This window comes from Lingula anatina, chromosome 1 (genome assembly GCF_051362555.1).
Source record: "Lingula anatina isolate TDL-2025a chromosome 1, LinAna3.0, whole genome shotgun sequence".
NCBI classification, from domain to species: Eukaryota; Metazoa; Brachiopoda; class Lingulata; order Lingulida; family Lingulidae; genus Lingula; species Lingula anatina.
The window spans coordinates 10,764,733-10,781,317 of NC_141767.1; the positions used below are offsets into that span (position 1 = coordinate 10,764,733).

At 37.4% G+C, this 16,585-nt stretch overlaps 1 protein-coding gene across 3 annotated transcripts; it reads right to left on the bottom strand.

Annotated features, from left to right (window-relative positions):
- Positions 1-133: 133 nt before the first annotated feature.
- Positions 134-15,705, bottom strand: LOC106155441 (von Willebrand factor D and EGF domain-containing protein). Of its 3 annotated transcripts, none has more exons than XM_013530301.3 (21): positions 15,549-15,705; positions 11,919-12,131; positions 10,798-10,962; positions 10,474-10,536; positions 9,946-10,211; positions 9,604-9,690; positions 8,762-9,187; positions 8,335-8,420; positions 8,024-8,087; positions 7,581-7,793; positions 7,241-7,464; positions 6,564-6,837; positions 6,173-6,322; positions 5,619-5,811; positions 5,264-5,454; positions 4,283-4,549; positions 4,001-4,111; positions 3,653-3,763; positions 3,327-3,444; positions 1,896-2,943; positions 134-1,567 (listed from the first exon to the last, which is right to left on the bottom strand). In XM_013530301.3, exons 1-21 carry the CDS (start codon positions 15,613-15,615, stop codon positions 1,162-1,164), a joined length of 4,743 nt encoding a protein of 1,580 aa, XP_013385755.2. In that variant the 5' UTR covers positions 15,616-15,705; the 3' UTR covers positions 134-1,161. The 3 variants fall into 3 exon arrangements, with proteins under 3 accessions (XP_013385755.2, XP_086855522.1, XP_086855523.1); XM_086999396.1 differs by lacking the exon at positions 15,549-15,705 and adding an exon at positions 14,939-15,096; XM_086999397.1 differs by lacking the exon at positions 15,549-15,705 and adding an exon at positions 14,331-14,504.
- Between the last annotated feature and the right edge of the window lie 880 nt (positions 15,706-16,585).

Here is a 16,585-nt window from a genome sequence, read left to right on the forward strand (position 1 = left end):
ACTTGAACAAAATGAAATTTTTTGACAATTTTTCCGGGGAATATACGTTACCTAGTACTATCCATGACGCAAAGCCCCTTGAGATTTGGTGAAAAGATTGGGTGAAAAGCAAAAAATGCCAACAAAATGAGAGTTTGTCCTTCAAAAGAATTTATTTTCATTTCAATAACATAAGGATAAGTATTTCACATGGAGAATAATGGTCTCTCCACGTTACAAATATTATAGTCTATTTTGAACGAGAATAACTCCAACACCGTCAGGTCACGAGATTCATGTGCCTTAGCTTCCCTCTGCCAGGGCCACAGATTGATTTTTACTAGATATTCACAGACAACGTCTCTGGCTAAATATGGTCAATCTTATAAATGTGAAAATGTGCCTATAATATCTGCCACCCTGGTAGAGGGTAGGCCTTAGCCACGGAACCCAAAATGCTGCACTTTTTTAACCCGAAGTGCTGCATTTTTTAGTTTTTACAAGTCCCTAAATGTAATGGAACGGAGTCATTGTGCAGTAGGACTGTCAATAAAAAATCACCGTTCCGCGACTATCTTTGCTTCCAATTACCAAACTACAACATTACAGACAGTGTTGCAAAGTTAACTTAGTATGCTCTTCAGAGTCGTGTGTGCCTTTTACTTAATGTATTTTAATCAATGAATGTCATTTTATTTCTGTATAAATAAACCCATAACAGAGTTCTCTGTGCGTATTTGTATATGCATATACAATATTTTACTTGCGTATGTAAAAAAACTTTATTTTTCACCTCTATGGAATGGCAACGGAAACGGGGGAAAGCTTTATACATGCACTTAGGCCTTTATAACGTAAAGTACCGACACTATTGTAAGTAAAAATGTGCTCATGCATTGTATTCTGACAAAAAAAAAGACAACCCCAGCCAGCTACCCAACTTAAATGACTTCAAGGTCCAAATTAGGAAATAGGCCTACAATAAAAAAAAACGTGGCTGCAATTTTAACAAGCATTAAATTTTTTATCAGTTAGGCACAAATACAAAAATATAAAACACTGTAAAGTTTTAGATTACACACGAGTATGATACAAAAAAAAAACTTGTCACTGTGTTAAACAAAATACTAAGAAGAAACCTGTACAAACAAAATGTTAAGAAGAAACCTGGACTATCTATATTTAATAATTCGGAAATTGGTTACGACCAGGACCAGACGTAGGGAATTTTGGACGGAATGACAATGGTGGCAGTGCCGTGGTCACAGGATCAGGAATGACATGAAACTCGGTCACCGGTTCCATAGAATATGCAAGTGATCCGTTATTTCTAGTTTCCTCATTGGGTGGTGCATCCCACGCACTGTGATGACTACGACCGCTCATTGGGCGAGAGTCGGAATTCGATGTTTCAGTTATTTCCCTTGACTCAAAGATTTGGCTGTAATGGAGAGGCTTCATATCAGCCAAGGAGTCCCCAACATGCACGTTTAATGTGTTTGAATTGACAGACACTGGTCGGTTTTCCCCCATTTCTCCTTTACCACCAACACTGCTACTGGGCGCATAATACCTAGCCGATTTACCTCTGGAAAGAAAATTCGAAAAGCGGGTAAGTTTAAATGAAAATGGTAATAATACATAAGTCAGAAATAAAAGCATTGTATATTTTGGTTCATTTCTACAGTGAAATTCACAGTAGTTACTAAAATGTTTATCCAGAAGGTTGATGGTTGGTGTATTGGCCTATCAGATGTATTCTTTTCTTTATTTGTGCTCCTCCACATAACGCAGTGCTTTGGAGTATATTGACTTTGGTTGTCTCTAAGGCAGAATTACTACCGCTGCTGCTACTACTACTACTACTACTACTACTACTACTATTATAATTATTACTATTATTATTATTAGCTTACCTTTTAATTTTGACAATGTATATGTAAGCCCCAATGATGACACACACGCAGACAACACTCAATGCAACCATGACGCCAATTACAACTAACGCCGAAGAGCTTAACTGCCCTGCATTGGTCGGAGGCCTTAAACCTTTTGTGGTTCCTGTTGGAGAAGATGTTGGGGCTGTCACTGGGGGTGTATAGCTGACGGGCACACTACTGGGCGTAACAGTTTCTGTTGATGTAAACGAGGTCACTGATGATCCAGGACCCATATGCATTCGATTTGATGACAGTTCAATGGTAGCAGTAGATTCATGTGCATCTAATAAGCTAAGTGAGGATGATGGCGATATTGCTGTCTCAGTTGCAGAAACGCGTGTTACAGGCAAATTCCTCGAAGTTTCTGCAAAAATGGACGTCGAAACAGATCCATGTGTCATCGGCAAATGTGTAGATTTTTCTGGTAGCACAGAGCCAACTGGGTTCGAGGAATGTGCCTCAGGTAATGGTATTGTTGAAGATACTTCTTGAACTGTCGTCGCTGTCGAAGCGTGTGTCACGGGTAAGCTGGTAGAGGACGAGCCAGCAGATGCCGCCGATGTGCCCACACTTGCCACCTGAACAATAAGTGAAGATGCTGTAACAGATGTAGTTGACTTGTAAGAATGCGTTTCTGGCTCATTAGTCGAAGATAATACCGAAGATACAGTGGATATGGAAGCATATGCCACGGGAGCGTTGCTCGAAAACTGTGCCGCAATGGTGATCGATGTAGAATCAAAAGACATAGTTGAAGACCACTCGGACGAGGTCAAAACTGTTGAAGAATAATCCTCCGGTGAGTTCGTCGATGAAGCTTCCCCTGGTGTATAACGCGTGGAAAAAAGCTGTGAATTCGCCTCTGAGGCTGTTGTCAGGGAAGACGGTTGGGTTGATAGGAAGATAATAGATGTTGATGTTGTTGATGTTCCTCGATCTTGCACTGTGGAGGAACCGTAAGCGTGTGTGGAGGAACTGGACAGGTCTCCTGTGGATTTACTTTCAAATAAAGCGCAGCTTCCAGCTGAAAAAAGTAGTTCATGTAGGTATATATTTTCACATTTGACCCCTTCGTGGTATGTGTATTTTAATATTCGATGGAATTTAAGTAGCTGTTTGAAAATATTTTTTAAAGATTGTCTTTGTTTTCTCTCTTGCTCAAAAGAAAATTGAGAAAAAATAATCTACCCTTCTATCCGTGCAATCAAAACAATGGTAGTTTATCGTAAGTAACCTATTCGGTTGTCAATTTTTATTACTTTATTGAAATGCTTCAGATGGTCAAAATGTTTGGCAATTTACCGAACTAAGTTTGATATAGAAATATGTATGTGGTATTGTTTGCGTGAAAATAAGTGCCAAAGAAGTAGTAGAAATATAACAATACTGAATTATACTGAGTCATACCGTCTTCTACACTGGTCCAGGCCAAAGAGTTGGTATCAGGGTGACAAATCAAGGAAGAATTTTCTGAATCCCGTTCGCACGTCTCATAGCACGTCCCATTTACTTTGCATTTGTCGCTCTGAATGAACACAGTTAAAACCAATGGTTACAAATATTATTTATGTGAAAAGATGTGCTTTTGGAAAAGGACAAAATAATACAATAACACAGTTGTGTCTGGCAGTATGTACATGCATATACTCAAACATTCATATCAACGAACTACGCTAATAAGTAAAAATGCAACGTGTCAAATAATGTTTGCAAGTTAATGCGTTCACCAATACCTGCAATGTCCACTGATAACTATTGGTGTTCACATCGCACACTTCACAAGCAGCTCCCGCCCTTTGAGCACCATTTGTGTAGCATTCTCCGTCAATGACACAGCTACTGCCCTGATAGGTGGACGGAAACCAACGAGTAAATAAGTGGTTTTAGAAAAAAATTCTTTGCACAACAACGACAGAGAAGCAACGCTAATAAAAACAATTTTCAAGTTTCAGAAATATTAACTGTAAATATGAAAAAAAACGACAGACTTCTTAAAAATCCCGCAGACCATGGTACAGAGAGGCGTGTTCTTAGTGTTTCGTGAATATCTAATATATCTAATAAAATAAATGACTTATTACCTGTGTCAGCCACCCTGACACGTTGTGGGTGGGGTCACAAGTCTGACACGCGTTGCTAGGGTTGACCTCACCAGACGAATAACATACACCGTCTATAATGCAGGTTCCATTCTGGAATGGAATAAGGCTGGAGATAAGTAAGTACAAACGTAAATAAATGAATTTTGTGATTGATTATGCATAGTTAAGTAACCAAGCAGTAAGTAGCTAGCCAAAATGATTCATGAAAATTGAACAATTTAGCGTACAGCCAAAATGATTCCCGCAAATTAAAATAATTACCTTGAGAGTGCAATTAGTTGTTGAATTGCAGTCCACACACTTCGAATCGTATACCAGAATGTACCTGGGTTCACTGTAGTTCAGACCGTTGTTACTGACGCTCACTTTGTAACCTTCTGCCAGAACGACCTCCGTGCTTCCAGGGGATATGGTCCTTTTCTTCCTGGAATGTGCATTGGGTAGGCTGCACATCACTTCTTGGATATGGACGAACTCTGCGTCCGACTCAGTTTGTGAAGATGTAGTCGTAACGCCTGAGAAGGTTACCTGAAATGACAAATGGGAATTCATTGGAACAGTTTACTTGCTACATGTATACTGTTATGGAGAACAAATTACGTATATTCAAGACAATACAGCGCTAACAAAGAGCGGGCTATAATGTTACTTAGTATAGATATGTTTGGCACATTTCAGCCAGATTATGCGATTTCAGCTTAACACCTGGAAATGCTTAAATCTCTTCGTATGAGATCTATATTTCACAATAAAAACATTGTGAATAACTCATAAAAATATAATATATTCTGTTTTACCACAAAAACGGCAGTTATAGGTATTATTCTGATATCTGAACTTGTCTTTAGACCACATGACCTCCATTGATGGCTATACTCTGTTAAAATCTCTTAAGAGATTTTAACAAAAAAACACAATTTTTAGAAAATAACCAGGGACTAACTTTGAATGTAAAAATGGATTCATTAACCATTGGTAAGTATGGAAAAATTGTTGTTTACTCCAGGAAAATTAATTTTTTGGCTAAAACGAAGAGTTATGATCCCTTTAACGTAACAATTTTAAACGTAACGTAGTGCATTACGATTTTAATATAAATTCTGAATAATGTTTACAACGTCTCTTATAGTCTCTTAATTTAAAAAAAATCTTAATTGCCGAGATCTTAATTACAAAGAAGATGTCAACGTAATTCAGAATTTATATTAAAATCGTTAATCATTTATATTAAAATGCTCATACCTTATATACAGTAAACATGCATTTTATACGAAGGTCTTGAATAAACATTGAACAGTATACTGGTGTCTCTCTACAAGGTCTGGAGCTTTCGTCGCAAAGGCCGTTGTCAGGCATTTCAAAACACGTGATCTGGACATTTTTGTCCATTGAACAGTCGGCACCATAATATCCGTCTTCGCAAGAGCAGGTTCCTGAAACAATGGTAAATGTATGCATTCGTTCCTGAACCGCTGCACTGCACATGTCAACTGTCGTGTGTTTTACTTGCATGACAATATAATGAACTCTATGATGAAACTACGATAGATTTTATCAAATGCGTATATGATTAGCAATAGGGCTAGTTATTTAATACCATTCGACTTGGAGCATATTCCATTTCCCGAACACTGATTTGGACATAAGCCGGCCGCTATACTTTCTGGTAGAAATGCCCTGCCGGTTTCGTTATCAAATATCCACAATGTACTGTTCTTTTCCAGTTCGACTTCCATGGACATTCTGAAAGCTTCTTTTGTCGCTTTTGTAAAATGGGTGTCTCCTGTTATCTGTAAAAGATCGAAACTTGTCACGTCCCGTGTGTTAATATGGAAATGAATAGCTTTCTACGAGAATGTGACCAGTCGCATACTTTGAAAAGGTTGAGCATTTTCCTTGAAATTCTTTTCACTGAGCAAGGGGCTAGTATATTTATGCGCAGCACTAATACAATGTACGATGACATATTGTCATTCTAAACGTAAATTGTTCATCTGGTCAATGAGTGGTTTACTTAAAGTCAAAATGCAGACAATGCCGATCGAACAGAATAATAAAGGCATAGGAAACACCACATTAAACAGAAAACATTTAAAGCTACAAAACCGAATGAAAAGATATGACTACGGATGACAGGACAAATAGTCTTACTTTTATGTCCAAAACGCATTCTTCTACATAATTCTCGGGTTTTAAGTTACTAAGAGCTGCTGAAGTGTTACCCAAAGCTCCACCAAGGATTTCATCACTGCAGTAGGCACGAGCCACGTCTTCTGTCCACCCATTTGTCCATGTAGCAGTCTTAAATAAGGTGACTGTCATAAAAAGGCTTGTTTTGCCATTCTGAGTGTAAAGCATTTAATGCCTGTGGAACAGTTAACAGGTGAATAGATTTAGAAAATATTATAATGGCAAATTGTCATTTTTAACATTCAAGGCTAATACAAAAAGAATCCTTTGCCATTTTAAATATTCACGTACGCCTTAATATTCAGATTGATAAATGATAACTTTCCGGAAAATAGGGATCTACAACACCTACCTCGTTTGGTGGACTATCTTCTACAAATATTCTTGTTTCCATTATTCTATCAGTACCAGAGAGATCCCGTCTTCGTCTGCAGTTCTGATATTGTTGCCGGGTGATGTCTTTTATAGAATCAATACAATCTGAAACCTTTTGGTTAAAGCCACAGGATAGTCTGGACTCTGGGTCAAACGTATCTCCTTCGTTTTCACATGAACAGTACGGATGTCTGGCATATCTTGTACTTCCATCTCCGTTGTATAAACTCTCACTGCTTCCCATGGGAATTCTGTTTTGAGGGAAAAAACAAAAATTGGTAAGCTTATGGAACACCGTCCAACACTGAAGACTAGAGAGCACCCCGAAAACATAGACTTACGCCAAGAAAAAATGAAAGTAATAATGATAATAAATTATCCTTTTAAAATACGGCACTTATGAATTTTGCCACTAAATAAGTGCTTAAGTACCCTGAAAATAACATCAAAGTTTTGATGAACTTGTCCACAAACAAACAGAAAAACTGGCACCAATAACATCACAATTGTTGTTTAGTTGGCAGAGACAATGAACTGAACACATTCTTTCAAATGGTTGAGTTTAGTTTCACAATAACACTTCAGTATAACTAACAAAAATTTGTTCAAAATAACTGAAACAGATGTTCTAATGTATTGAAATATTTCACGTACTTCCAAGACTCAGAAAATGTGTTTGGGGGGTTTTCGGTGTTCAAGTTGTGGAACACCCCATCCCTGCGTCGAAGATTACCACGCCGTGGCCCTGTAAAGTCCCCACACAGACCTTCCGTGTTTGCATAGTCCAGAGTTCCAGCATATATATCTACATTTGCAAGGTATATTTCACCGTAGTCATGTAATGAAATAAGAACGTATCCTCCTGTGGGCAAGTACACCTGTAAATGAATTTAAAACCATAAAATTATATGATTATATGATTATTGTGATGGAATATCAATGTCCACGTTGTGTATCTCTCTCTCTTTCTCTCCCTCTCTCTCTCTCTCCTTACCTTATAACCAATCCCTACTAATCTCTCAACCCTCATTGTTTCTTCATCACAACCAATCATACCCATGCGCAGGCGAGAGCGATGATTGCCTTTGAAGTACACATCTCTCCCTGTCTGGTCACATGAATCTACCACGAAAACGTCCCCTCCAGATTTCACCGCCACTCCACAGTTACACGTAGCTCCACCACATTTTGTAAAGAACGTGTTTACCTGTCAATATAAATAAAAGTTTAAATATAGTTTAAGTGCAAAAGTTAAGTTACACATTGCATTTCAATTTTCTTCCTTTTCCTTTAATTGACAAGAAACATGCATGTTTACTATTTCTGATACTTTGTACATTTATCTGTACATCACCAATAGGCATATATATATATATATATATATATATATATATATATATATATATATATATATATATATATATATGTTTTTATTACCTGTATAGGTAAGGTTTTATGTCTGTACAATATGAATTCTCCAGGCAGTTGGCATTCATAATGTCTGGATAAAAAAAACAAAAAAGGAGAACATCATGCATTGTACAATTCATTTTCCCCAAAAGGACGATTTTACTTATGCACATAGATTTCAATCTAAAGACATTTAAAATCTAATGATGATCAATGTTTAAATATTTTCCGGAGTCTGCAGTAAGATAAATGGCATCTTTCCTCATTTGAATCATCTTACAATGGCGGCCCCAGAAGGGGAGGGGTGGTCACAGAATACCCGTTTATCTTATACTTACATGCCAGAAAATGACAGCATGTGAGGATCGTTGTGAGAATAACAGTGAACTCCTGCTAATTCGGCATCTTCATCTATGACATGTACCTAAGGGAAAAGAGCACGGACTAGACTTTTTTTCATAAAAACTCCCGTTGTTACACCAGCAGCCAACAAGGTGCGTCCGACTTTCATATTTTACATTTATCTCTCTAACGACATTGTTCGTGTCACATCATACGTCTATTTTAAAGCAAAACTATTTTGATGACGCTGTCATCAAATGATGATGCTGTAAAAAAGGAAGAACGAAAATGTTATTCCACCGGTTGCATTTAACCGAAATATACCATTGCTGGACATCAAAGACAAAGAGCTACCGGAAATCACACTTACTTGTATCTAAACTGTAATAGAGTTCTTGCTTTCAAAGCAAAAAAGATACCTACCAGAATATCGGGGTGCAAGTAATTTGTCCAGATCGGGTGCCAAAAAAAATCATTTGCTGTTCCGAGCTTGACGGCAGCAATGTGATCCCCATCATATTTCCCGTCGAGAACGGCTTTTACGTGTAAAGGATAGGTTGTCGCCTGGTTCCAATCATCCATGCTTGTTGTAACAGGTATCTGGACTCCACAAGGCATTCCTTCGAGTTCCTTTACCAACTCCCTGGTAGTACTCACTGGCACGCCCTTGCATTGGCCCGTCCTGTCAGGCACATTTGGGATCTTGACTTCGACTATCAAGTATTTTTCATTGCAGTTGAGGTCAAAATCCGGAAACGGTGTACACAGGACTGGCAGCGTGGGCCTGATTTCCAGTAATGTTGCGTCTAGGTCCCCTTCTGATACGTGGAGTGGAGTATCTGTTACTACCTAAAAACACACACATCTTTTCATAAGCCAACAAAAAAAGCACTCAGGGAATACAGACAAAACAGCTCAGACCTCTTTTTGCTTAATGTTGCTAAAAAACAGACAGGCAGACAAATCAAATAATAATATTAATACTAAACTTATCAAGCACTAGTCTGATATTATATCCTAATTAAACATGTACATATAATATACAAGTAGGAGTTTATATGCCTATCTTACATGTTATATCACAATTTTAGAAAAAAAAGGTGACGCATATAGACCATCCTCTTAGACTGACGACACAAAAGATGACACTTACCCTTAAACAAAATGACTGTGAAAACAGTACAGTGTCCTACAGGTATGTTATTTATATTTATTCTTACACAGTCATTTCAACTGCAATATTACATGCTGGTTATTCATCTCACCTCTATGCCAGCGTAAAATGTCTGACTCCTCAATTTGGTACCAACCGCCCCATTTTGACCAAACCTAGCGCGCACCTCACATGAAACCTAAAACATCAAGTTATAGAAAATAGTCAGTGTTAACCCTTGCCTAAATACAGGTGCATGTAGGATGCTTTGAAACAGAACGAATATACACGTATTACTGGCAAATCGATCACATCGCCCCATCGCTCGCTAGAAAAAGATAGGCCCCTCAATTAGTGCGATTAGGCACATTTAAAATATATGAAAAAATAAATCATACCAGGAGAGTGGACTTGCAGCTGTTAACAAACGTATCATGTTAGCATCGCAACCTACTTTTACATTAAGTCTCTTCTCATCCTCCCAGTCACTTTCTTGTAAAATGGCAGGTAAATCTGCAAGAGGAACTTGGTGGGTGTGGACGAGGTCTTCGTCCATATACCAATTCACGTCAAAAACCAAATCCGCCTGTTTGTCAGCAGCAATCTCGGAGAAATCGGGGTGACAACGGAATTGAATCTCATTGAATTGCAGGCCATTCCGAGTCCTTGTGCCAATAGTCCAGTCAAGCGTCGGCACAATAGTAATTCTTGGAAAGTCGCCTACAAATCCAATTAAAAAGAATGAATAAAGTTACACAGGTTTTGAAACATGTGGTCCTTGAAATAAAACCCAGTATGTTCATTGTACCTGTGCATTTTTAAACGATTTTTATAAGGTAATACCAGGTCATTATTGTAAAAAATTCGAACTGATCAAAATCAACAGGAATATGATGAACCGACAATGTGTGTGTGTGTGTGTGTGTGTGTGTGTGTGTGTGCGTGCGTGTGTACCAGACCAGTTAAAATTGTTTTTATTTACCAGTACAGCCAGGTGTAAATCCAGTAGGTGAAGATTGGTCGTCAGGACATGGAGTCTCTGTGCCTAAAAAAGCACAAAGAAGGAAATAATTTCGCATCGTTTTCAGAAAGAGCACAGTCTTGCGTGACTTCAAGAATGTTTCATTTGTCTAATCGACATCATTATAAGATAAACTTGTAAAGCTTCCTCCCAGTCGTTTATAAAAGTTGATGCTGCATTTATGTGTGTGTGTGTGTGTGTGTGTGTGTGTGTGTGTGTGTGTGAGAGAGAAGCAACTTATTATCAATATTATTCATTCAGTTATAGGTTAAGTTCAGGACTCACCAACACAATAGGCCTCCGAACAACCAGTAGTCTTAACTAGGTAATACACATTAAATTCATCATTACAGTTCTTCACTTTGATATCGTAACTCTTTTCACAACAGTCAAAGATGCTGTAAAGACAGGCTGTGGCCTGAATCTCTGTGTTCGTAGCCGGGAGGTTGCCTAAAATGAAATATGATTTTGTCATTATCTAAAGTGGTATTATATAATCAAATTCATCAGTTATAAAAATAAAGAAGCACCCAGGGTGTATGCCATACGTACTTACACTGGTGGATGCAGGGTTTTGCTGGGAGGAAGGGGGCATACGGGAAGGGAGAGGGCTTTTGCCTTGCTTCGCTTGACAGACAGATCCAGCAATTTGGCTGTAATAACGGTATGTAAGGCAAAGGGATGGAAACATTGCTTTGGTTTGTCTCTTTCCTTTTTATACTGTTTTGGGAATGGTGGTGAGGCAAAAGGGGGTACGTCAATTCTGAATATAAGAGAGCACAAGACTTTCTGTGTCCCCCCTTGGATCCACCTCTGACTGACGTCAAAACACTGATCACCTGTCCATTCCTGTCATTACATTCCTGTCAGATAAATAGACGAGCCTTTTCTTCACTGTGCAAACAAACGTGAAAGAACTAATCATTTTAAACTTCTTCATTCATATCGAAGTCCTGGCTCCTCTCCAAACTCCCTCGATTAAATTAAACTAAATCCCTTTATTCTAAGCTCCATGCAAAATAATTTGAAATTGTAATCTCTATTTGTGGTTTGTGTCACAAATAATGTTATATTGTTGCAACTGATCATCTTTAAGATGCTATCAAGTGTGGTCTTTGCCTAATCCATCTTTGTATAGAGAATTGTCCCGATATGGCGGCAGACTAGTATAAATTAAGTAAACTTAGCGATTGTACTTCTTGTTGTATTACATATACATGTACATTGTCACAAGATTTGGAAAATAACGATGAACATAAAAAATAAAGGATTAAAATGTATAGTCAGAAAAAAAATCACGTAGCCACCTTGCCACCTTTAGTTGTTTACTAAAAACACATAACATGTTTAACATTAATTTTGGGACATTTTCATCCACGCAATACATGTGACACAAAAGTTCTTACCATCAAGCCAAATAGGCCATGTTGTCCCACAGCGATTTGGAAAGTTGGGGCACGTGGTAGGCATATCGTTGCCAGCAGGACTTATAAATCTGTACCATCCTTCATCTATATAGCGGTCACAGATCGCTATATCACCACTCTGCTTGACGTGACCGACACTTCTCTGCCACTCGTCCCGACGAACAACATGATTCCCAGCTTCGCATGGGTCAGCTGGAAAAAAAAAAGACAATCGATTCATGATTTTACTCCTACAACCAAAATAAATGGCCACTTTTACTGAAAACCGTTACATTTTGTGCAGCCTTAATCATTTAAGTTCAGATAATACAGTATGAGTTTCTAATGAGATTCTAATCTCTGTGCACTTTTCAAAGGCGGGCCTAGAATTCTACCAAAGGGGTTTACGTACCCTCTACCAGGGCCCCAATTTTATTATGTGCACTTTTCGTTGACTCTCGAAGGGCAGAAAGGTTCCATTATTTAACTAGTGACCTATCTGTGAATATCTAATGAAAAATCAAGCTGCCATCCTGGTAGAGGGGAGGGTATATGTGTTCAGGAACTAAAGGCGGGGCATCTTGTCATAGGGATTAAGTTTTTTGATCATTAATATGATTGAATATATTATACTGTTTTTAAGGTATATTGTATATCCCGTGAGTTGGTCGGGGAGGTGGAGTTGACACAACAACATGCAGAGCGACTATATAGTTTTTTTTTATTTGCTGAGTTACAAGTAGGGCTTAGGGAGTTCAGAAACAAACAAACAAACAAAAACGTGGGGGTTGGGGGGTGAGTTTACTGGTGTTTCGGACCTCGGATATAAACACAAATACATCCATGTTTGACTATGAATGCCCTTTGTTTGTGACTATATGGTGAATGTAAGAACAAAAAAGTCATGTGGCAAATAAATATAGGTACACAATACAGGAAAATACAGGTAGGCAATATTCCAAAAGAAAGATTAGAGATCGAGGCTGGGCAGGTCGACCAGAAACGTCATTCTATCTACTTTATTCAGTTTTCAGCTAAAGATAAGCAATGATAAAAGGCAAAATGTTCGCCAGATTATTCAGTACAGGATCCTCCTTTTTTTTCAAAAGAAGGCACTTATCAGGTAAAGCTTGACAGGACGTCGTATTTATTGGTATTTCTTTACAGTCTTTAAACATACCTCGATCCATATTACACTTTTATAGGAGGGAGTTAGCGTACCAAACTCTTAGACATATTCACGCTTAAAGATTGCTCAAAGTACACGAAGAAAATATCAATGTTTTGTTAAAAAGCACGGAGCAACTGAACCAAGAAAATGCAACGGTACTTCCGCAGTTAATAAGGTATATAAGGTAACACATTTTGGAAGGGGTGAAAGATACACAAAAAACAGGTGAGCAAGCCATCCAATAGTGGGCGACAAGGAAGTGCAGGGATTTGTTTACCTGATCGTTTTGAGCCCACATGCGCTCATTGCCATTGTTCACTTTCGTGGAAATGTATTGTACTCTAACTTCTAGTGCACACAATGTAAGAGAGGGTAATACAGGTTTGTTCAAAATGGTTGTCCTGCCCTCAAAATCCTGGGTTTTAAACAATCTTACAGGCTTTTAAGCTCTTCGTGAGTTGTTATTTTGGCTACTTTCTTCCCCACGGTAATCAATAATTATTTGACATTAGGCCTACCTAGGTCAAATATGAGCACATGTAAACGGATTGCAGCTCCAAAGTAAAGTTAAGTGTTAGGGGTATGCGAATAGATGATGCTACGAGTAGCTTGGCTATATGATCTTGACAAGACCTATCCCTGCGAAAACCATTCTGCTCATCTACTATCTGCTATAAAAGTGATGTTTTTGCCTTGAGATGAAGTGGATTGTTGGGGTAGATGAGATCTGACCTCCACCTATCTATAGGTGAAGCCAAGGAGTATATTACCCTCTACCAGGGCCGCAGTTGTTATTACGTGGATATTTTTGGATGAGGCAGTACCGAAAATAACCGTGAATTTAACCAGAAAAATATCTGTGAATATCGAGTGAAAATCAATCTGTGGCCATGGTAGAGGGTAGGAGTATACTATTTTGTCTCCACAGGCGTATTGTTTTCTACATGAAGCCACATAATTAAAGGTTCCAATTTCACCTCTATTAAGTTCTCTAACAAGTTTTTAGAAACATGTGCTTAAAATATTTTATTTTATGTAGAATTTAAATATGATTATCTTAAAGGGATAATAACTCTTCGTATGAGATCTATATTTCACAATAAAAACATTGTGAATAACTCATAGTAATATAATATATTCTGTTTTACGACAAAAACGGCAGTTATAGCTATTATTCTGATATCTGAGCTTGTATTCAGATCACGTGACCACCATTGATGGCTATACTCTGTTATACATACCTAGGGATGTTATATGACCGTGGCGATATGATGATCACTGAAGCCTGTCCATTTAGACAAGCTTCAGTGAAGATCCAGTGCAACCTCGAGCCGCTACCCAAAAATATCTTGCTTCACTCGACATTTCTGCGTAGCGCCTCTCGGAAAACTCGGATTTAACCTCGATGTAGTCTAGAATTTCACGACTACATCTTGGTTAAATCAGTCGAGGTCTCTTAAATGCTGGAAGTCAAAGACAGATCGATCATGTGACCTTCTCGGCATCAAGAGAATAGTGACGTTGCTTGCGTCATATATCTACCAGTAGACAAATTTAAAATCTCTCACACTCTTATAAAATTTGCATAAACCTTTCACGTTTAACAATTATTATTTGGCATCAAGAGAATTGTGACGTTGCTTGCGACCAGGAGACAAATTAAAAATCTCTCACACTCTTAAAAAATTAGCATAAACATTTCACGTTTAACATTCATTTATAACTTTATTACACTAAGTCTTATCATATGGGTATGGTTTGAAAACGGGAATTAGTTTACATTTAAGCCACACGTGCATACAAATTATTTGTAAATCTATAACTTTTTAACGAGGGTTGTGTTATTTACCTTTTGTTTTTAAGCTGTTCATTCTTCCTCTTTATAAGATATATCGGTAAAAATAAAATATTTCCCCCTTTGAACTTGTAATTACATGTAGCATGCTCCATGCTCTGAAAACCAGCACATGTATATTCCGAAACCGCCTCGTAGTAAAAAATGTCACCAAAACATAGAATTATTACTCCTGTGGACTTGAAATAAACTGTTGTTTACTACAGAAAAATTCATTTTTTGGCCAAAACGAAGAATTATTATCCCTTTAACTATTTATTTGTCTAACATCGACGCTTTAAGTTGAGCAATGTGATAATAATAATGCTATTAAAATAAGGTCGCTAAATTCATGCAAGTGACTATCACTATATAAATCATGTCAAAGACATAAAAGGAACAAAGTCTAAATACTTTTTTAGTTTAAAAAACTCGAGAAATTGCTAATTTGAGGTGGTTCGATTTTTTTATGCCAGCACTAAGTTGTTGCAGTTACTTTCCATAAAATGCGATTCATCGATTTTTATCCATTACGGCTTTTAAAAAATCTGCCTCTTCGAACATTTTACAAAATAACTCAAAGTATTGAATGTATAAAAATATTAATTAAAGATATGCTACTTACTAGCTATAACTGGCAATCCACCGCATATCACGAGAAGGCAGAAAAGCATATACCACTTCGGCTCCATTGTTAAAGCGTATTTGGCCCAATCTACCTGGCGGCCTCGCTTATAGGGCGTGTTCAATGCGACGGTGAATGACGCTTGGGTTTTCCAACAAACAAAAATAGGAAGTTAACTGCTAAAAACAGTTCAAATGAAGTTTAAGTCTAAAATGACGTCAAAAATTTTTTTTTGCTTTTGGAATTTCCAGTGAAAAAGTTTGTTAACTATTAATTTTGATACTTAGGCATTTTAATTAGCATTTTAATTTAAAGATAGACACCAAAATAATATAGACCAACACAGAGGCACGATGTGTTATTATACAGACTGCAATCACCACATCCAAGTGTGTTAAACTGTCGAACGCAAAGTTAAAAATTAGTTTTTGCAACAAATAAGCGATTTACTAGAGAGTTATGGTAAAGTCACGCAGCAATAGGCAAGAAGAACATGTACTCTTTTGGTGTACCAAAGGTTTAGACGTATATTCTTAATCTTACGATCATTAAACTCTACTTTATGCCTTAATTATGTCACATTCTAATAGCACGGAGGGTTTTCCACAACTTTAATTCCAATCTAAGTGATTCGTCAATCTATTAACATTTCCTTATTTGGTGATGCCTTGCGCTCTCACATGATATCTATTATTTAAAATCTTCCCATTATTCTCCGTTCTTATGTGTCAATCAATTTATGTTAATTGCCTAATTACATAATGGTGTGATAATTGACCTAGGATCACAATTTCTATTAATACAGATTTTCTATCATAATGATTATAATGAATGATCAAATAGGAATTAAGATAACATTTTGTATTTAACTTTTTTGTCCTAGAATAGCACTTAGGTTGAGCGCAGAGAACTACAGTGTAATACAAGTAGTAACTCAAAACACCTCTATAAAACTTTCGTAGTTGTACTTTCTTACTGTACTCTATCAATGGCTGTCGAACAATAAGGTATTGTCTGTAACAACGGTGAATTAAATA